The sequence below is a fragment of the Oncorhynchus kisutch genome, linkage group LG28 (assembly GCF_002021735.2).
Source record: "Oncorhynchus kisutch isolate 150728-3 linkage group LG28, Okis_V2, whole genome shotgun sequence".
Taxonomy (NCBI): domain Eukaryota; kingdom Metazoa; phylum Chordata; class Actinopteri; order Salmoniformes; family Salmonidae; genus Oncorhynchus; species Oncorhynchus kisutch.
Window position 1 is genome coordinate 7,717,734 of NC_034201.2, and position 22,114 is coordinate 7,739,847.

A 22,114-nucleotide genomic window follows, 5' to 3' on the forward strand; every position below is an offset into this window, starting at 1 on the left:
GATACGCAAACACAACATTTAGCCTTCCCATCCATAATACCGATGACTGATTTACAACTGCACAGTCACCGCAATTACCCCCAAAGCAGCTCAGCTGCAGTCTTCCTCAGCCCCTCTCCTCCCGCCGTGATCACTTCACGTCACCCATCTTTAATTGGGATATCGAAATGAAAACAACATGAAAGTAGGGGGGTTGTCATGGTAACCACGGAGGGTAGAAAGGCGAGGGGAGGGTGCTAAGTTGTGCTGTGGAATGCAGGATTTAAATAATAACGCAGACACAAAATAATTCATTATGCAAAAGAGAGGGGCAGGGAGGGGGGGGGGGGGTTGGGGATGAGAGAGGAGGAGGAGAGGATAAGGACACAGGAGACACAGGAAGTGAGAGTGAGGGAGAGGATGGGAGATGGCATGAGGGAAAGATAGAGAGAGAGAGAGTGTGTGTGTGTGAGAGAGAGCGGGAGGGGAGAGAGAGCTGTGAAAGAACTGCTTTCATGGCTCATGGGCATGGTCTCATGTTTAGCCCCCCCCCCTCTTCAACCCCTCCCTTACCTTTAGCCCCTCACATCGTAAAAACCGCCCACCCCAAACCAAACCCATATATCCAAACACCAGCACTCTTTCAAATCGGCTCCATAATCCCATACCTCATGCCTGTATCCCTAGTTCAGTGACAGCCTAGCCATACACCTGGTTACTTACAGGGAGACAACCCAGGTATGACTGTTAAAGGATAATGATAATGGTGTTGTTCTACAACCTTATGTAATCCATTCAACAGAGACATATGTCTGTAGTGATAACAGTTAACCCTAGAGCTGACCCAGTTCTGACCAGAGATAATGTGCTCATGAATGAAACGGTAATGGAATGCTTGTGACCCGAAGTGTTGAGCCACAGTGAGAAACGTGTGGATGACACAAAGACTGTACACACGAGTGTAAGGTGGAACATCAGCACAGAGCGCAAATGAAGGATCCTGCCAGGCAGCACACACACACACACACAAAGGAAGAAGCTGTATAGCTAGAATTCACCACAGAGAGTGAAACTAAAAGACTGTAGGAACAGGTACTTATTACTGGTTTTGTGAAGTGTCCCCTGCATATCAAATGGGCAGATCTGTAGAGGGTTAGATATGCCTATGGTAACTGGCCTCTCAGACTGATCCTAATCACACTTGGGGAGACAATATGGTGTGATTCTCTCTTCTCATGCCCTATTAGTCACACCCGCAGCTACACAGGCAACACACACACACCTAATGGACTGGTTATATAGTGATTTTCCAATGCTCAAAGTGCTTGACATTGTAAGTGGGTGGAGGGGGGGGGGCTCACCTCATCCTCTCACACAATTTAGTGCCATGCCTTCTGTCTTCACTGAACACACACACACACACACACACACACACACACACACACACACACACACACACACACACACACACACACACACACACCTCTAAATCTCAGGCTCACAGAGGAAGCATCTTTGTTGTGTGATTTCCTAAAGGGAAAAGGGTGGTCCCCTAGGTGTCAGCAGACTGAGGAGGGAGTGAGAGAGAGAGAGAAGGGGGGGGGGGGGAACATGGAGAGACAGAGAAAAAAATGAAAGAGAAAAACAAAAAACAATACATTTGGGAAAACAAGAAACACACAAAAACACACCACAACAAAAGAAAGGAGAGCCAAAAATAAAAGATTGCAGTAGGTGAAACTGGAGACTGCAGAGAAGTACTCTACAATAATGGTATACGAGTGCCCCCTAAAGGACAAAATGTTCTGGTCATTTTCCTCCTCCCAGGCTGAGGACCAACCTTACCTGTGCATGGTTAGTTCCTGGCTTGTTCCCAAAACACAACATGAAACAGTCTCTGCAAAAACAAAATGGTGCCATGACACAATTTTTTCTTCCAGAAAGCTTATTTTAATTAATTGTCTTGTCTTTATAGCTAATTTACAACAAGCGATTCACTTAAATGAAACATATTAGTTTGCTTGATATTGTCATTGTTAAATATCTTTTGCAAGATAAATAATTTTAAACACATGTTCTGCATCAGTTGACCTCGATGTAATCTTATCATCAGTCTATTCAGTAAAAATGTATATATATATTTTGTTTAGGAGTATCACACTATGATATGGATGTCTGAGATTTTTCAAATAAAGAAATGAATAACATACTATTATTCCATTCATGTAGAATGTGTGTGTGTGTGTGTGTGTGTGTGTGTGTGTGTGTGTGTGTGTGTGTGTGTGTGTGTGTGTGTGTGCGCATGTGTGTGAGAGACCCACTCAAAGTGATGTGTTCCTGTGTATTAGAGGGGGTAGCAGGGCTGTGGGCTCAGGTACCAGTGCTGAGACTGATGGTTTCTCTAATGTCCAATTAGCAGTATGCATTGCAACAGCGTCCCACACACCTCTGTATTTACAACAGTTCTGGCCACTCCCCAAAAACGGACATTTCTTTAAGTGAAGTGAAAAAAATGATACAAATTAGAATGTACAGACTTCCAAGTGAATACAACTGAAACAGTGAAAGCACTTCATAATAAATAATCAATCCAAAACATTACCACTTTCCATCTCTCACTGGGGGAAAAGCAAGTGAACAACAAAACGAGTGTCTGTAAACCCCTGGAATCCATATTTTATTTTGTCTTATTCTCACTCCCCCTATTTAAACCTGTGTTAATGCTGTCAGTGCAAACATATTATTATACTTATATATCATACCTATAACATATTATTCTATATCTTCGAAGACACCCAAACCCGGTCTCATTGCATATCATCATTACACTATTGCACCAAATCTCATGAGCCTGGAACGCACACACGCAAGCACACACATTTGCATACCCACCCATTCACATGCACAACCACCCACATACACATGCACACGCATACACACACCACCTTACCCCATCCATAAGATTGGACTAGTGTATTATATAGCTACTGTACCTCAACTCAAAACACTCTAGCCACCGGAAGTGAGATGTGTAACTGGAGAAGATAATACACATGCTGCACTGAGGCTCAGTTATTTCTCAGTTATATCTCAGTTATTTCTCAGTTATATCTCAGTTATAGCTCAGTTATATCTGTTATAGCTCAGTTATAGCTTAGTTATATCTCAGTCATATCTCAGTTATATCTCAGTCATCTCAGTTATAGCTCAGTTATATCTCAGTTATAGCTCAGTTATATCTCAGTTATATCTTAGATATTTCTCAGTCATATCTCAGTTATTTCTCAGTTATAGCTCAGTTATATTTCAGTTATATCTCAGTTATAGTTCAGATATATCTCAGTTATAGCTCAGTTATATCTCAGTTATATCTTAGATATTTCTCAGTCATATCTCAGTTATTTCTCAGTTATAGCTCAGTTATATTTCAGTTATATCTCAGTTATAGTTCAGATATATCTCAGTTATAGCTCAGTTATATCTCAGTTATATCTTAGATATTTCTCAGTCATATCTCAGTTATTTCTCAGTTATAGCTCAGTTATATTTCAGTTATATCTCAGTTATAGTTCAGATATATCTCAGTTATAGCTCAGTTATATCTCAGTTATAGTTCAGTTATATCTCAGATATATGTGTTATAGCTCAGTCATATCTGTTATATCTCAGTTATATCTCAGTTATAGCTCAGATATATTTCAGTTATAGCTCAGATATTTCTCAGTTATAGCTAATTTATATCTCAGTCATATCTCAGTTATATCTCAGTTATATCTCAGATATTTCTAAGTTATATCTCAGATATTTCTCAGTTATAGCTCAGCTATATCTCAGTTATTATGTGTTTCTTTGTGTGTTTGTATGTCAGGACTGTGTGTTGTGGAAGGGCAAATCGATGGTCAAGGACCAAAACAAATCCCTGAACACAAGAGAAAGTTTACCCAAACAAAGCAATGGAATATTGTTGAAGAGATATTACATTTTACAGGCTCTAACTCCTGTTATAAATCGTCATTAAAAATATATATTTGTATAGGCCATTTTGTCTGTTAAACATGTTATATATACGTAGCCTTAATTTGTGAGGAAAGAAAGAGAGAAAGAGAGAAAGAAAGAGGCAGAGAAAGAGTGGTAGAGAGGAAGAGAGATTTAATCCTCACACAGTCCACACACACACTCTCTCTCACACACACACACTCTCTCTCTCACACACACACACACACAGGCCAGTGAGAACACTGTGTGTGGGTTGTTGAGGGTCTTATTTGGAAGAGTGATCAGAGAATTGGCTGTGGTGCTCTTAACACTAAAGCGCTGAAGCTAAGGACTCTGCTGTTGTGCCTTAAGAGAACATTCAGCATGGAATCTGCCTGGCCGTTTACAAACAGGGCAGACCGCCCAGTGCTTTTGGAGAAGAGCCGGGTGGATTTAGAACTGCCCTACTGTACGGGCTGACTGTGTGTGCCGTACAGAAGAGACCCAGAGGTTATACACGAGGTCTTCCATTGTCTATGCACACAGTGAGTTAGCCCCTCCTCTTTCTCCATCTGTACTGCTCCTCTCTCTGTTGAGACATGCTAGAAACTCCCCGTCCATCAAAATGGAGGGGGGAAACGGGTGGTGCGCACCGCCCAGTCATTTCTCCTCTTCTTCATCCTTTCTTCTTATTTTCCATCATTTTCCTCGACTCCCATATCTGTTGCCTTTGAGGACGCATGCACAAATTCAGAATTTGAGTTTATATTTGAGCTGCTTTTGAAAAATGCCCTCACAAAATGCTATTCATGGGTGATTGAGCGAATGCCAGTCTTGGTTAGTGGGATGATGTTCCTAGTTGTTCACACACGGAGCAAAGCCTTTTCACTAGAATAGAGCCTCCTCCGGGTCAGAGGGACTCAATATGATCTGTGTGTCCCTCCATAGTCTATGCACTCCTTCTCTCTCTCTCTCTCTCTCTCCGTTTCATGTCCTGAATGGAGAGAGAGAGTTGACAGGAGGAGGAGAGGAGGCTCAGGGATATAAAAAAGGAGGGATCGGAAGGGCTGCTGATGGTTTTGCCCGCCTGTTTGTCAGTGGGGATGTCAAATGAGACTGAGGGAGACGGAGAGGGGGAGATGGCGGATCCGTTACCCTGTGCTTATTCTGGGGACGCCCACCGCCCTGCCTTGCCACGCCCAACTTGGTCACCTCTCTCTCCAGTCTCGCTCAGTACTCACCACACATGGATTATATATGAATACTGATTAAATACTGTCCTTACCTGTTTCTCTGGGTTTCTATACCTGTGTCTGTCTTTTAGTATTACTCTGTGTCTCTCTCTCCGTGTGATTATGTGTCTCTATCTTCACGTGTCCCCCTGTGTGTGTTTGTGTGTCTCTCTATGTCTCTCTCTGTCTCTCTGAGCGCTGGTTGGGCTGGAGGGCAGACTGGCTGAGGGTGGTTGGGGGGTGGAGGTGGGTTATGGGGCAGCCTCACAGCCTCTCCCGGGTGGGGATCCAGATGTAAGGCCCCGACTGCTCCTCGATCACCGTCTTCACCTTGTGGTAACCTCCTCGAAGCTGTCACCTTCCACTACAGCTGGAGAGGGGGAAGAGGTAAGGTGAAGCAGAGGGAGACATAGACGGGAAGAGAGGAAGAGAGAGAGACAGACAGAGAGAGAGAAAGAGAGAGAGAGAGAGACAGAGAGGAAGATTGAAAGACGGGAAGAGATGAAGAGAGAGACAGACAGAGAGGAAGAGAGAGAGAGAAAGAGAAAGAGAGAGAAAGAGAGAAAGAGAGAGAGAAAGAGAGAAAGAGAGAAAGAGAGAGAGAAAGCGAGAGAGAGAGAAAGAGAGAGAGAAAGAGAGAGAGAAAGAGAGAGAGAGAAAGAGAGAGAGAAAGAGAGAGAGAAAGAGAGAGAGAACAGAGAGAGAGACAGAGAGGAGAAGAGAGAGAGAGAAAGAGAGAGAGACAGAGAGAGAGAGAGAAAAGAGAGAGAGACAGAGAGAGAGAGAGAGAGAGAGAGAGAGAGAGAGAGAGAGAGAGAGAGAGAGAAGAGAGAAAGAGAGAGAGAGAGAGAGAGAGAGAGAGAGAGAGAGAGAGAGAGAGAAAAAGAGAGAAAGAGAGAGAGAGAGAGAGAGAGAGAGAGAGAGAGAGAGAGAGAGAGAGAGAGAGAGAGAGAGAGAGAGAGAGAGAGAAGAGAGAGAGAGAGAGAGAAAGAAAGAGAGAGAGAGAAGAGAGAGAAAGAGAGAAGAGAGAGAGAAAGAGAGAGAGAAAGAGAGAGAGAGAGAGAGAGAGAGAGGGGAGAGAGAGTCAGATATGTATCTGTTCATGTCTGGAAGGAACTATGAGGCAACATCAAGATCAAGTCAGAGGAGAATTAGGTCTACACATTCCTGTGTGTAGCCCTTTCCTGCAGTCAATGACCAAAAGCGCCCTCTTTGGCCTCATGGGAGGAATGCTATTAATATTTTTCATCATTTTATAATTAATAACAATTATTTAAAAAAAAAGAAAGATGAACATGTGTTGTTTCTATGTCAAACAGTTGTGTTATATTTCAAAACTACAACTCTATATCTGACATGGTACAGGTGCCTTCTTTATAAGTCCATAACCACGTGTGTGAGGTGTATACTTCTGTCTCAAAGTAGATTTATTTAAGACTACCAAAGAAACCCTCTGTGTGACCCTGATGTAGCCCACTGCAGTAAAAGGTTCATTATTGGAATTACAGCCCAAAGTGTTCCAGTGTTACCTGAGAAGCACTCGATGAAGTCCTGTTCCAGCTTGAGAGCACGGTCCATGCCCTTTCTGGCCTGCTCTTCTGTCAGACGAGTGTTGATCTCTCTGCACAACAAACAACGCACGCAATCGTCAGTCAACAGCTAGTGTGTGAGTGTGTGCATATCTTGTGTGTGTGTGTGTGTGTGTGCGAGTGTGTGTATACTTTGTGTGTGTGTAATTGTGTACATACAGGACATTCTCCAGTGACTTGGGCCGGACAAAGATGGCGATGGGGTGTAGCTGAGCGGCCTGTAGTCTGCGGACAGCATTGGCCGACACGTCCAGTATACAGTGTTTCCCCTGCTACTCACACAGCACAGCAGGGAAATGGAATGATGAGGGGAGGGAGTCAACAGAGGGAGGTAGGGAGGGTGGGTGGAGGGGAGGAAGAGATGGAGGGAGGAGCGAGAGATGCAGGGAGAGAACAGAGAGAGGTAGTGAGGGTGGAGGGGAGGGAGAGAAGGAGGGAGGAGGGAGGAGACGCAGGGAGAGAACAGAGGGAGGTAGTGAGGGTGGAGGGGAGGGAGAGATGGAGGGAGGAGACGCAGGGTGAGAACAGAGAGAAGTAGGGAGGGTGGAGGGGAGGGAGAGAAGGAGGGAGGAGGGAGGAGACGCAGGGAGAGAACAGAGGGAGGTAGTGAGGGTGGAGGGAGGAGACGCAGGGAGAGAACAGAGGGAGGTAGGGAGGGTGGAGGGGAGGGAGAGACGGAGGGAGGAGACGCAGGGTGAGAACAGAGGGAGGTAGGGAGGATGGAGGAGAGGGAGAGAAGGAGGGAGGAGGGAGGAGACGCAGGGAGAGAACAGAGGGAGGGTAGTGAGGGTGGAGGGAGGAGACGCAGGGAGAGAACAGAGGGAGGTAGGGAGGGTGGAGGGGAGGGGAGGGAGAGACGAAGGGAGGAGACGCAGGGTGAGAACAGAGGGAGGTAGGGAGGGTGGAGGGGAGGGAGAGACGGAGAGAGGAGACGCAGGGTGAGAACAGACGGAGGGAGGGAGGGTGGAGGGGAGGGTGGAGGGAGGAGACGCAGGGTGAGAACAGACGGAGGTAGGGAGGATGGAGGGGAGGGAGAGAAGGAGGGAGGAGACGCAGGGAGAGAACAGAGAGAGGTAGGGAGGGTGGAGGGGAGGGAGAGAAGGAGGGAGGAGGGAGGAGACGCAGGGAGAGAGAACAGAGAGAGGTAGGGAGGGTGGAGGGGAGGGAGAGAAGGAGGGAGGAGGGAGGAGATGCAGGGTGAGAACAGAGGGAGGTAGGGAGGGTGGAGGGGAGGGAGAAAAGGAGGGAGGAGACGCAGGGAGAGAATAGAGAGAGGTAGGGAGGGTGGAGGGGAGGGAGAGAAGGAGGGAGGAGACGCAGGGTGAGAACAGAGGGAGGTAGGGAGGGTGGAGGGGAGGGAGAGAAGGAGGGAGGAGGGAGGAGACGTAGGGTGAGAACAGAGGAAGGTAGTGAGGGTGGAGGGGAGGGAGAGAAGGAGGGAGGAGACGCAGGGTGAGAACAGAGGGAGGTAGTGAGGGTGGAGGGGAGGGGAGGGAGAGAAGGAGGGAGGAGACGCAGGGTGAGAACAGAGGGAGGTAGTGAGGGTGGAGGGGAGGGGAGGGAGAGAAGGAGGGAGGAGACGCAGGGTGAGAACAGAGGGAGGTAGGGAGGGTGGAGGGGATTCAATCAGCTAGATCCTTTTACACTTCTTAAGCCAACCAATACAGTACAGCAGCTGTTGGGACCATGTTAAATAATGTGGCGCGGCCTAATGTATCGCCCCTCTCATGTAAACCCATTCTAAATAATATAGAATCACATTAATAACATCATGATAATATACTGTATCTCTAGGAGGGGATGTTATCTATGCTGCACCTGCTCTGCCACCTCTCGCACGCTCTGGACGCTGGTGCCGTATAGATGGCTGTTGTACTGGCCCGCCTCGATGAACCGGTGGCTCTGGATATCCTTCTCCATCTGTTCCCGTGACGACACAAAGTGGTAGTCCCGCCCGTCCACCTCGTACTCCCGCTTGGGCCGCGTGGTGTCTGTGGGGGGAGGGGACAGGCGGTCAGTCAGGCGGTCAACCAATCACCCGGTCAATAGACGTAAACCAATGGGGCGAGCAGGGAAATGGTTCATCTACGACGGGGTCAATACTTACGAGGGACACAAGATCCAAACTTGTCAGGGAACTCTGACAGCAGGTCATCATTTACCCTGTCCTTTATGGGACCCAATATTATGATGGGCCTGGCATAATGCACTTTATGGATAGAGAGAGAGAGAGAGAGAGAGAGAGAGAGAGAGAGAGAGAGAGAGAGGTAAGACGGAATAAATAAGGAGTAAATAGAAGTATAACTTGAATAAAATATTACTTGAAAGTCTACTCTCACCCTCCACTTGTGTCATTGCTTCATAGCTGTGTTGAGAATCGTCCCTCCCTGAAACCAGAACACAACAACACCAGCCAGTCAGTCAGTCAGTCAGTAGCTACTGTTCATCTGATCGCTGTGGCGTTCTAGCTAAATAAAATAATCATCATTTCTAGCACCACCCGAGGGCAGAGCAGGTCTCCTCCGGTACAGCTGCTTATACCTTGAGATCCGAGGCTGTCCCGACTGCGATCCTGCACAACACAGAGAAAACAGATGTTTAGAGAGCGAGAGAGAGAGAGAGAGAGACAGACGAAGACATTGGTGTAAGATCTTTCACAAGACGCTCACTAACTTATGTGCTTACCCTCTCTTTGGTGCCCATGCGAGACCACTCTTTCCTTTCTACCCTGAAGGGGTTAGGAACGAAATGAGGCAGTAAAGGGTAGAAGGAGAGAAAGAGAGCGCGATAAAAGAGAGCGGGAGAGGGAAAGAAAGGAGCGTGAGAGGCTGAAAGTGAAAGATCCGCTACATAACCATAGAATTCCACATGCAAATGGAGAAAACAAATAGCATATAGTACACACACGCACACACACACACACACACACACACACACACACACACACACACACACACACACACACACACACACACACACACACACACACACAGTGCTGTGAGGTGTCTGACCTGCGTTTGCTGGGAATAAAGCCGACCTCCTCAACGTCTGTCTGAGGACTGACCCGTCTGGCCTGCCACCACTCCTCATCACCACAGTCCAGGACATGGAGCACGTCACCAAACCTGAAGCCCACCGCCTGGCTCAGGAAACCACAGTCTGCTGTCTTATCATAGTCAAACAGGGCCCTGGGACAGACGGAGGAGAGGAGACCATGGGAGAGGAAAGGAAGAAGACACAGTTACAAAAGTAGATACAGACATTCTTTGAAGTCTAAGTGGGTTCTTGTGCTCTGAGGTGTTCACAGTGCTGTACTAGCCTGGTAGTATCTGTGTTGTGTCCTTGTGGGGTTGTATATAGTATATAGTGTAGTATTAATGAGAACCTGATGTTGAAGCCTCTTTTGGGGTTGTATATAGTATATAGTGCAGCATTAATGAGAACCTGATGTTGAAGCCTCTTTTGGGGTAGTATAAAGTGCAGTATTAATAAGTACCTGATATAGAAGCCTCTCTTGGGGTTGCTCCTCAGTGTCGTCTGACCAGAACCCATACTGCTGTTCATCAGCTGTTCCCTCAGGTCGTGGATCTTCGCTTCGAAACGGCTGTACTCTGAACACACACACACACATACATTAGCACATGTATGGTCCCTTGGCATACAGTGACGCAGTGTTGTGTGCAATGGTAGGTTACTGTAGTGCTGGCCTCACCCTCTGGTCTGTACTGGGCGATGATGGTGACAGTCTGGCCAGCGTTCTTCAGGGCTGCCGCAGCCTGCTCATGGGTGGCGATACGCAGGTCCACTCCATTCACCTGACACACACACACACACGCACACACACACACACACACACACACACACACACACACACACACACACACACACACACACACACACACACACACACACACACACACACACACACACACCACACACACACACACACCCTAAACTCTCAGAGAAGTGTGTGCATGTGAAGCTGTGTGTGTGTGTGCCTAAGAAAGAGAGCGATCGAGAGTTTGTGTATATACGTAAGTGTGTGCCTGTGCGGTTGCGTGACTATACACATGTGAGTATGTGTGTGTGTACCACTCGTGTGTGTGAGCATGTGTGTCCTTACGCTGAGGATCTGGTCGCCCTTGCGCAGCTCACCGCTGAGGTCGGCAGGCCCCCCTGCCAGGATGAAGGAGATAAAGATCCCCTCTCCATCCTCTCCTCCCACGATGTTAAAACCCAGGCCTGTAGAACCCCGGTGGATCAGCACTCTCCTAGGCTCCCTGACAGAGAGAGCAGGGGAGAAGGGGAGGGACGGAGGGTCAGGGAGAGACGAGGAGAAATGGAGGGGAAGAAGGAGACTAACAAGAGGGAGAGGTAACATGGGGAGGGAGAGATGTAAATGAGTAGTGAAATGGGGACACCACATTTTGGGGCACAAGGAGGAGGGAGGCAGAGAGAAAAATAAAATAATCGTTGGTTAGCTCTGGGTCAGGCCTGTGCTAACCAAATCCTACCTCCATCAGGAGCTTTTCAGTTTCACACCAAGCCCATCATTTTACGATCCATATATAGGAGGCCTTTGGGAAAAGCCATAGGTGGATTTGGAATATGAGTCAGCCCAGAAAGCTTTGCTCACCTGGGAAGGTCTTCATCCCCCATCATGCTGTGCAACACTGGAGAGAAGCGACTGGGTGAGGTGGGAGTGAGGGCTTGTGGGTAATCTGATCCAAGGTAGGTGGGGTGGCCAAGATCTGTGTCCATGTGAGCGGAGTAAGCTGGAGAAAGAAGACATGGACCATTAGAGGACCACACACACACACACACACGCACGCACGCAAACACACACACACACACACACACACACACACACACACACACACACACACACACACACACACACACACACACACACACACACACACACACACACACACACACACACACACACACACACACACTTACTGCTGGTAAGGTCTGGCGGGTTGTAGGAGTTCAGGTAGAGGTTGTTAGGCTTGGCCACCCTGAGGTAAACCACCTCGGCTGTGTTCTTCAGGGCTCCCACTGCATCCTCATGCATCACGTCCTCCAGACACACACTGTTCACCTGAACCCACAGACAGCATGGGATCAGACCTACTGCTACACATGCTGCTGACCTGTACATCACGGACGTAGTAAAATAGCCCCTGCAGTGCTGACAGGCATATTACACAGCTTCTCAGTCAATGGAATGTCAACGTGATCCTTCTCTCTGAGGACATTCTGAAGCTATTTCTAAATCACAGGGCATGGTATCATAGCTCATTGGGAAATAAAACAGTGATTTGGGCACCATTTTGTAGTTGTAGTAGGAGCCCATATTGAGTCAAATCCACCACTCATCTGCAATGTCTCTATGGCCCAGGAGATGGCAGTAGAGCTACACAGTGCAGGCAGCAGCAGAAGCAGTGCTGGTGATGTTGAATAACTCTCCTATCCCACACATCTATTACCATATTAATGAAAGTCATCTCAGGCTGTGAAAATTACAACTGTTATTTATCGAGATTCTTAAAGCACCTACGCTGCTGAAGTGGACAAGATATGCTGGCTTGTCTAAAGTGGGCCTCTACTAGCCAGTGTGTGTGTGACGACTGACCGCCAGTATCTTATCCCCTATCTGCAGCCGCTGGTCCTTGTGAGCAGCCCCACCCTCGATGATCTTAGTGACATAGATGCTGTTGTCTCCTGGTATGTGCTGGTTCCCCACCCCTCCAGCGATGCTGAAACCTAGACCTATGGGAGGGACAGGATGGAGCAGAGAGAGAAAGAGAGAGAGGGAATAAGAGAGAATATGAGAGAGAGAGAGAGAGAGACAGAGAGAGCAATGGAGAGAAACAAAGAGTGAGATGGAGAGAGAGAGAGAGAGCGAGAGAGAGATGGAAGAGGTGGAAAGAAAGATGTAAATAATAACTGACAGGTACATAAATATGTAAGCATTAACCACACAAACAGACACAAACAGAGCTGTACCTTTCGGCCCTTTGATGAGTTTGATCTCGGTGACTTTCTCTGCGGCTGGTTTCCTGCGGAGCACGTAGAGGCGGACGATGGCCCCCGCCTCCTTCAGAGCCTCCACTGCCAGACTGTGGGTCACCTCCCTCACATCCACATCATTCACAAACAGGATACTGTCATTCACACTGAGAGAGGGAGAGAGAGAGAGAGAGAGAGAGAGAGAGAGAGATGGAGAAATAGAGAGAGAAGAGAGAGGTTTATTGTTAGTGACGAGTCTGCCACCCAGAAGGTGAGATGTCGAGGTGAGGAAGAGGATTATTTAAGAGTGTTGGAAGAGGTAGGGTTTCAGATGTTTCGAGAAGATGGGCAGGGACTCTGCTGTCCTAGCTTCAGGGGGAAGCTGGTTCCACCATTGGGGTACAAGGACAGAGATGAGTTTTGCCTGGGCTGAGCGGGAGCTGCCCTCCCGTAGGGGTGGAAGGGTCAAGAGACCTGAGGTGGCAGAACGGAGTACTCAGGTTAGGTTGTAGGGTTTGAGCATAGCCTGAATGTAGGGAGGGGCAGTTTCTCTTGCTGCTCCATAGGCAAGTACTAAGGTATTGTAGTGGATGTGAGCTTCGACTGGAATCCAGTAGAGTGTGCGGAGGAGTGGGGTGACATGGGAGAACTTCGGAAGGTTTGACAACCAGAGGGGCTGCAGCGTTCTGGATAAGTTGCAGGAGTTTGATGGCACAAGCGGGGAGCCCAGTCAACAGCGAGTTGCAGTAGTCCAGACGAGAGAGCACTAGTGCCTGGATTAGGACCTGTGTCGCTTTCACTGCTTCACTGCTTTGATGTTTGCAGAGAACGACAGGGTGTTGTCCAGGGTCAGGCCAAGGTTCTTCACACTCTGGGAGGGCGACACTGTGGAGTTGTCAACCGTGATGGAGAGGTTTATGAGTGGGCAGACCTTCCCCGGGAGGCAGAGCAGCTCCGCCTTGTCAAGGTTGAGCTTGAGGAGGTGGGCCAACATCCAAGTTGAGATATCTGCCAGGCATGCAGAGATACTTGCCGCCATCTTGGTGTCAGAAGGGGGGGAAGGAGAAAAGTAGTTGAGTGTCATCCACATAGCAATGATTGAAGAGACCATGTGAGGACATGACGGAGCCGAGTGGCTTGGTGTATAGAGAGAACTGAGCCCTGGTGCAGACCTCTCCACGTCACCTGGTAGGAACGGCCTACCAGGAAGGATGCAATCCAAGAGTATGCAGAGCCTGAGACGCCCAGCCCTGAGAGGGTGGAGAGGAGGATCTGATTGTTCACGGTGTCGAAGGAAGTGGATAGATCTAGGAGGATGAGAACAGAGGAGAGAGAGTCAGCTTTGGCAGGGCGGAGAGCCTCTGTGACACAGAGAAGAGCAGTCTCGGGTTGAGTGACCCGTCTTGAAGCCTGACTGGTCAGGGTCAAGAAGATCGTTCTGAGTGAGATAACGAGGAAGTTGATCAGAGACAGCACACTCAAGTGTTCTCAAGTGTTCAGCACACTCAAGAAATGGACGAAGGGAGACAGGTCTATAGTTTTTGACGTCAGATGAGTCGAGTGTTGGTTTCTTGAGGAGGGGAGCGACTCGGTGGCCATTTTGATGTCGGAGGGGACGCAACCAGTGGTCAGGGATGACTTGATGAGGGGCGTGAAGAACGGGAGAAGGTCTCCAGAGATGGTCTGGAGAAGGGCGGAGGGGATGGGGTCGGCAGGCCTATTGAGACAGCCCTGCACACCGTCCTCTCTACAGCGTACTCTCTTGGCCCCATCCTCCTGTCCTGTGTCACGTGACCAGCTGGCCTGGCCTTCACTCTGTCACTCGAACTACCCAGAGAGAAGAGCAGTCAGCCCATCCGTCAGTCAGTCAGCCAGTCCGTCCGTCAATCAGTCCACCCACCAGTAACCCTTTAGTTCAGCGTCAGCTCCAAGTCCACAGAGTATGCACTGTGTAGATACAGAGCAGACAAGGCTTTTAAAGTCCACAGAGTATGCACTATTTAGATACAGAGCAGACAAGGCTTTTAAAGTCCACAGAGTATGCACTATTTAGATACAGAGCAGACAAGGCTTTTAAAGTCCACAGAGTATGCACTATTTAGATACAGAGCAGTCAAGGCTTTTAAAGTCCACAGAGTATGCACTATGTAGATACAGAGCAGACAAGGCTTTTAAAGTCCACAGAGTATGCACTGTGTAGATACAGAGCAGACAAGGCTTTTAAAGTCCACAGAGTATGCACTGTGTAGATACAGAGCAGTCAAGGCTTTTAAAGTCCACAGAGTATGCACTGTGTAGATACAGAGCAGACAAGGCTTTTAAAGTCCACAGAGTATGCACTATTTAGATACAAAGCAGACAAGGCTTTTAAAGTCCACAGAGTATGCACTGTGTAGATACAGAGCAGACACGGCTTTTAAAGTCCAAAGAGTATGCACTGTGTAGATACAGAGCAGACAAGGCTTTTAAAGTCCACAGAGTATGCACTATTTAGATACAGAGAAGACAAGGCTTTTAAAGTCCACAGAGTATGCACTGTGTAGATACAGAGCAGACAAAGCTTTTAAAGTCCACAGAGTATGCACTATTTAGATACAAAGCAGACAAGGCTTTTAAAGTCCACAGAGTATGCACTATTTAGATACAAAGCAGACAAGGCTTTTAAAGTCCACAGAGTATGCACTATTTAGATACAGAGCAGACAAGGCTTTTAAAGTCCACAGAGTATGCACTGTGTAGATACAGAGCAGACAAGGCTTTTAAAGTCCACAGAGTATGCACTGTGTAGATACAGAGCAGACACGGCTTTTAAAGCACCATATAATGGGAGTCACATTTGTCAAAGCCTCGGTGCTCATGAATATTCAGGACCTGACATTTGCATGACCTTGTCCATTACTTCCTCTGCTCTTAAGGTAACATTAAGAAACTAGCCTTTGCATACGCTTCATTCGTGGACCCCGCGTAACATGTCCATTTACACGGGTAAATGTAGATTTTAGAGACACGTTTCCGCACATTCTAGCGACTGTCAAACGTTCTTTCGATGCATTTAAAGCTATTGAATTCTCTATGACAGTGAGAGACATGTCAAATGGATAACGGGAAGTGTGACTTTGATGGAGGCAGCCCAGCCAGCCTTGTACGGCGGGGAAGACGTGTCATATTCTTCTCCTCTGATGGTACCTTCTAGAATCCCAGATGTGCCCTTTAAATGCCATGTTAAATTCCTTCAGTAATGGACAGGCCTGTGAGGGACAGCGTGTGTAAGTGCTAGCCATTCCCTAGGCCAAGGCTGACAGAGAGAAAGATGTTGGAGTGGGGTCCCAGTACAGAGGGCCTAGGTAGGGTGAGGAGGGGGAGGGGGAGGACTATATTTAGGCAGCTCCACTGCGATGAGTGGACTCAGTGGTGAAACGCATCTGTCTGGCTGACTGAGTGAATGCAGTCTGAGGCGGGGAGGGGAGGAGGAGAATGAGGGGAAGAGGAGGGGAGGAGGGGGGGAGGGAGTGGGGGAGGGGTTAGGCATCAGAGTGTGACTTCTCTCTCTGAGACTCAGCTGGCATAGACATGAGTAGCCTACATCACTGTTGTAGCCCTGGGTTGTGTTTTTGTTTGTGTGTTTGTGTGTTTATGTCTGTGTGTGTGTGTGTGTGTGTGTGTGTGTGTGTGTGTATGTGTGTATTTGCATATGCATGCATGAGCCTATGTTCATGTGTCTACATACACTTGCATACAGTAGAAGTCAGAAGTCATTAGTCATTAAAACTTGTTTTTCAACCACTCCACAAATGTCTTGTTAACAAACTATAGTTTTGGCAAGTCGGTTAGGACAACTACTTTGGGCATGACAAGTAATTTTTCCAACAATTGTTTACAGACAGATTATTTCACTTATAATTCACTGTATCACAATTCCAGTGGGTCAGAGGTTACATACAGTAAGTTGACTGTGCCTTTAAACACCTTGGAAAATTCAAGAAAATGATGTCATGGCTTTAGAAGCTTCTGATAGGCTAATTGACATAATTGTAAAAAAAAAAAAAAGTGATTTTTTTTGTTTAATTTTACCCCTTTTTCTCCCCAATTTCGTGGTATCCAATTGTTGTAGTAGCTACTATCTTGTCTCCTCGCTACAACTCCCGTACGGGCTCGGGAGAGACGAAGGTTGAAAGTCATGCGTCCTCCGATACACAACCCAACCAAGCCGCACTGCTTCTTAACACAGCGCGCATCCAACCCGGAAGCCAGCCGCACCAATGCGCCGGAGAAAACACAGTGCACCTGGCACACTGCGCCCAGCCCGCCACAGGAGTCGCTGGTGCGCGATGAGACAAGGACACCCCTACCGACCAAGCCCTCCCTAACCCGGGCGACGCTAGGCCAATTGTGCGTCGCCCCACAGACCTCCCGGTCGCGGCCGGTTACGACAGAGCCTGGGCGCGAACCCAGGGACTCTGATGGCACAGCTGGCGCTGCAGTACAGCGCCCTTAACCACTGCGCCACCCGGGAGGCCCTAATTGACATAATTTGAATCAATTGGAGGTGTACCTATGGAAGTATTTCAAGGTCTACCTTGAAACTCAGTTCCTCTTTACTTGACATCATGGGGAAATCAAAAGAAATCTGCCAAGACCTCAGGAAAAAATTTGTAGACCTCCCCAAGTCTGGTTCATCCTTGGGAGCGCAATTTCCAAATGCATGAAGATACCATGTTAATCTGTACAAACAATAATACCAAAGTTTAAACACCATGGGACCACACAGCCGTCATACCGCTCAGGAAGGGGACGCGTTCTGTCTCCTAGAGATTAACGTACTTTGGTGCAAAAAGTGCAAATCCAATCCCAGAACAACAGCAAAGGACCTTGTGAAGATGCTGGAGGAAACAGGTACAAAAGTATCTATGTCCACAGTAAAACGAGTCCTATATCGCCATAACCTGAATGGCCACTCAGCAAGGAAGAAGCCACTGCTCTAAAACCGCCATAAAAAAGACAGACTCAGGTTTGCAACTGCACATGGGGAAAAAGATCGTACTATTTGGAGAAATGTCCTCTGGTCTGATGAAACAAAAATAGAACTGTTTGGCCATAATGACCATCGTTATGTTTGGAGGAAAAAAGGGGAGGCTTGCAAGCCGAAGAACACCATCCCAATCATGAAGCACGGGGGTGGCAATATCATGGTGTGGGGGTGCTTTGCTGCAGGAGGGACTGGTGCACTTCACAAAATAGATGGCATCATGAGGTAGGAAAATTATGTGGATATATTGAAGCAACATCTTAAGACATCAATCAGGAAGTTAAAGCTTGGTCGCAAATGGGTCTTCCAAATGGACAATGACACTAAGCATACTTCCAAAGTTGTGGCAAAATGGCTTAAGGACCACAAAGTCAAGGTATTGGAGTGGCCATCACAAAGCCCTGACCTCAATCCTTTAGAATATCTGTGGGCAGAACTGAAAAAGTGTGTGTGAGCAAGGAGGCCTACAAACCTGACTCAGTTTCACCAGCTCTGTCAAAATTTATCCAACTTATTGTGGGAAGCTTGTGGAAGGCTACCCAAAACATTTGACCCAAATGAAACTATTTAAAGGCAATGCTACCAAATACTAATTGAGTGTATGTAAACTTCTGACCCACTGGGAATGTGATGAAAGAAATAAAGCTGAAATAAATCCCTCTCTACTATTATTCTGACATTTCACGTTCTTAAAATAATGTGGTGATCCTAACAGACCCAAGACAGGGAATTCTTACTCGGATCAAATGTCAGGAATGGTGAAAAACTGAGTTTAAATGTATTTGGCTAAGGTGTATGTAAACTTCTGACTTCAACTGTATATGTGCGTGTGTATACAGAGTCCAGGGTTGGGATTGACAACTTGAGGCTGGTGAAAAGGAGATGATGTTAGCTGTGCTAGGTAGGTAGGTAGTTAGTTAGGGGCGTACCTCAGCCGTCCGTCCTGGGCCGCAGCTCCTCCAGGGATGATCTTGGTGATGAAGATGCTGGGGTCATCACCAACATGAGGGTTATCTGTCCCCCCAGCTATACTGAAGCCCAGGCCTGAGTTACCCTAAACACACACAGCATCACACACAGCATCACACACAACATTACACACAGCATTACATACAATATTCCACACAGCATTACATACAACATCACACACAGCACCACACACAACATCACACACAGCATCACACACAGCATCACACACAACATTACACACAACATTACACAACATTACACACAGCATTTCCCACAATATTCCACACAGCATTACATACAATATTCCACACAGCATTACATACAATATTCCACACAGCATCACACACGGCATCACACACAACATCACGCACAGCATCACGCACAGCATTACACACAGAATCACACACAGAATCACACACAGAATCACACACAGCATCACACACAGCATTACACACAACATCACACACAGCATCACACACACAGCATTAAGCAGTGTCAAACATGACGACTATCACAAACCAAACTGTTGTAGATTACATACATTTGACTGTTCTTTGGCTATCCCTGATCAGTTGTAGGATAACAATAAGGCTTTGACCCTATGTTATAATTATTTGCTGTAAAACACTCACTCGTTCCAGTGTAATCTCTTCATACTCAATTTCCCCCTCTGTCCCGTTGACCTGAGAGAGGAAGACAGGGTTTCATCACACTTCCAATGAACGATGAGTAAAAACTAGGACGAAAACCACGCAGCAATATGGGATGAGTATTGTGTAGGATGATCATCAACAATGGAGTATTCCTGCAGTGAATAATGCAGTATGGTTGGTGTACTACTCTTACGTAGGGAGAGCCATCGAGCGTGTCAGTATTCACCACCACTGGAGGAGAATTCCCCTGGATGAGGAAAGAGACGGGAGGAAAGGGAGAGAGAGAAGGAGAGAAAATGTATTAGCACGCACGTGCACCCTGTGCTCACACACACACACACACTCAAATCTTCAGGGTTCGGGCCTTATGGCAGAAACAACATATCCTGTCCTAGTCTTTACTTCTGTACAGCGAGATAATGTTTGAGTGAATCTCAGGATAAGAGTCAGTCTGCCCTGTTCAGGCTGTGGAGCCTCTCCCTCTGCAGGCAGGCAGACCCTGCAGTCACAGCACGGCCATTTTAGAGCCCAATGACGATGACAACACCACACATAGTCACTGTGACATGTCCTGCCTGCCTGCCTGGCACACTGACTGACTGCTCCACACCCCAGCCACAAGGCACCAGCCACAAGGTACCAGGCCTTGACTTTGCAGCTCTTTCCTGTGAGTCAACGTTATCTAACAAAGCCCTAGGTTGGTGTCACAATGACAACGCTCTGTGAAATGATTCTGTAAATACATTCAGGTTTAGGGAGAAGGAAGAAGTCGTTTCATAACACCACCACGAAAGGCAACATCGTGGCAACACCTATCAGAGCTGTTAGCGTTCAAGGCTATCAGCGTGGTTCCTCTCACTCAGTGTCTACAAAGCCTCCGGGCACATTTTGCATCACTGATGAGTAGCGAGCAAAGCAGAGCCCAACCTGTGAAAGCTGAGACCGTGAACAGGACATCTATCTCTAAGCAGACTAGATGTCATGAATCAGGGAGCTGCTTCTAATATATGCCAGGCCTATTGGCATTAGGGTGGTGAAGGCTTACCTGCCCCCGACATCCTGTACAAAGAATACACTCTGTACACCGTATTTGACTTCCATCTCTCTATCTACCCCTGTCTCTTTCTCTCTGTTGAACTCCTTTCATCCCTTTCAGCTCCTCTCCTCCCGTTGCTTCTCTCTCCAAAATGTTTTTCGTTGCATCTCGTCTACAAATCTTGGAGAAAAAAAAGGTGCTATCTAAACTCAGCAAAAAAAGAAAGGTCCTCTCACTGTCAACTGCGTTTATTTTTCAGCAAACCTAACATGTGTAAATATTTGTATGAACATAACAAGATTCAACAACTGAGACATAAACTGAATAAGTTCCACAGACACGTGACAAACTGAAATTGAATAATGTGTCCCTGATCAAAGGGGGGTCAAAATCAAAAGTAACAGTAACAGTCAGTATTTGGTGTGGCCACCAGCTGCATTAAGTACTGCAGTGCATCTCCTCTTCGTGGACTGCACCAGATTTGCCAGTTCTTGCTGTGAAATGTTACCCCACTCTTCCACCAAGGCACCTGCAAGTTCCCAGACATTTCTGGGGGGAATGGCCCTAGCCCTCACCCTCTGATCCAACAGGTCCCAGACGTGCTCAATGGGATTGAGATCCGGGTTCTTCGCTGGCCATGGCAGAACACTGACATTCCTGTCTTGCAGGAAATCACGCACAGAACGAGCAGTATGGCTCATGGCATTGTCATGCTGGAGGGTCATGTCAGGATGAGCCTGCAGGAAGGTTACCACATGAGGGAGGAGGATGTCTTCCCTGTAACGCAGAGCGTTGAGATTTCCTGCAATGACAACAAGCTCAGTCCGATGATGCTTTGACACCGCCCAAACCATGACGGACCCTCCACCTCCAAATCGATCCCACTCCATAGTACAGGCCTCGGTGTAACACTCATTCCTTCGACGATAAACGTGAATCCAACCATCACCCCTGGTGAGACAAAACCTTCCACTTTTTGCCAGTCCTGTCTGGTCCAGCGACGGTGGGTTTGTGCCCATAGGCAACGTTGTTGACGGTGATGTCTGGTGAGGACCTGACTTACAACAGGCCTACAAGCCCTCAGTCCAGCCTCTCTCAGCCTATTGCGGATAGTCTGAGCAATGATGGAGGGATTGTGCGCTCCTGGTGTAACTCGGGCAGTTGTTGCTGCCATCCTGCACCTGTCCTGCAGGAGTGATGTTCGGATGTACCAATCCTGTGCAGGTGTTGTTACACATGGTCTGCCACTCTGAGGACGATCAGCTGTCCGTCCTGTCTCCCTGTAGCGCCGTCTCAGGCGTCTCACAGTACGGACATTGCAATTTATTGCCCTGGCCACATACAGTCCTCATGCCTCCTTGCAGCATGCCTAAGGCACATTCACGCAGGGACCCTAGGCATCTTTCTTTTGGTGTTTTTCAGAGTCAGTAGAAAGACCTCTTTAGTGTCCTAAGTTTTCATAACTGTGACCTTAATTGCCTACCGCGCATCTTCATTAATTGTTTATGGTTCATTGAACAAGCATGGTTAACAGTCTTTAAACCCTTTACAATGAAGATCTGTGAAGTTATTTGGATTTTTAAGATTTATCTTTGAAAGACAGGGTCCTGAAAAAGGGACGTTTCTTTTTTTGATGAGTT

At 47.4% G+C, this 22,114-nt stretch overlaps 1 protein-coding gene across 1 annotated transcript in view; it reads right to left on the reverse strand.

The window, feature by feature from the left end:
• Positions 1-2,198: 2,198 nt before the first annotated feature.
• Positions 2,199-22,114, reverse strand: part of LOC109872705 (disks large homolog 4-like) — a 62,866-nt gene continuing 42,950 nt past the window's right edge. Inside the window, 20 exon segments of the mRNA XM_031808620.1 lie at positions 2,199-5,527; positions 5,530-5,556; positions 6,716-6,807; positions 6,935-7,047; positions 8,594-8,766; positions 8,883-8,984; positions 9,115-9,162; positions 9,317-9,347; positions 9,461-9,503; positions 9,787-9,963; positions 10,272-10,386; positions 10,488-10,590; positions 10,899-11,055; positions 11,412-11,550; positions 11,738-11,879; positions 12,414-12,550; positions 12,788-12,957; positions 18,746-18,870; positions 19,418-19,468; positions 19,632-19,685. Coding sequence (XP_031664480.1) covers positions 5,451-5,527; positions 5,530-5,556; positions 6,716-6,807; positions 6,935-7,047; positions 8,594-8,766; positions 8,883-8,984; positions 9,115-9,162; positions 9,317-9,347; positions 9,461-9,503; positions 9,787-9,963; positions 10,272-10,386; positions 10,488-10,590; positions 10,899-11,055; positions 11,412-11,550; positions 11,738-11,879; positions 12,414-12,550; positions 12,788-12,957; positions 18,746-18,870; positions 19,418-19,468; positions 19,632-19,685 — 2,076 coding nt within the window. The 3' untranslated portion in view covers positions 2,199-5,450.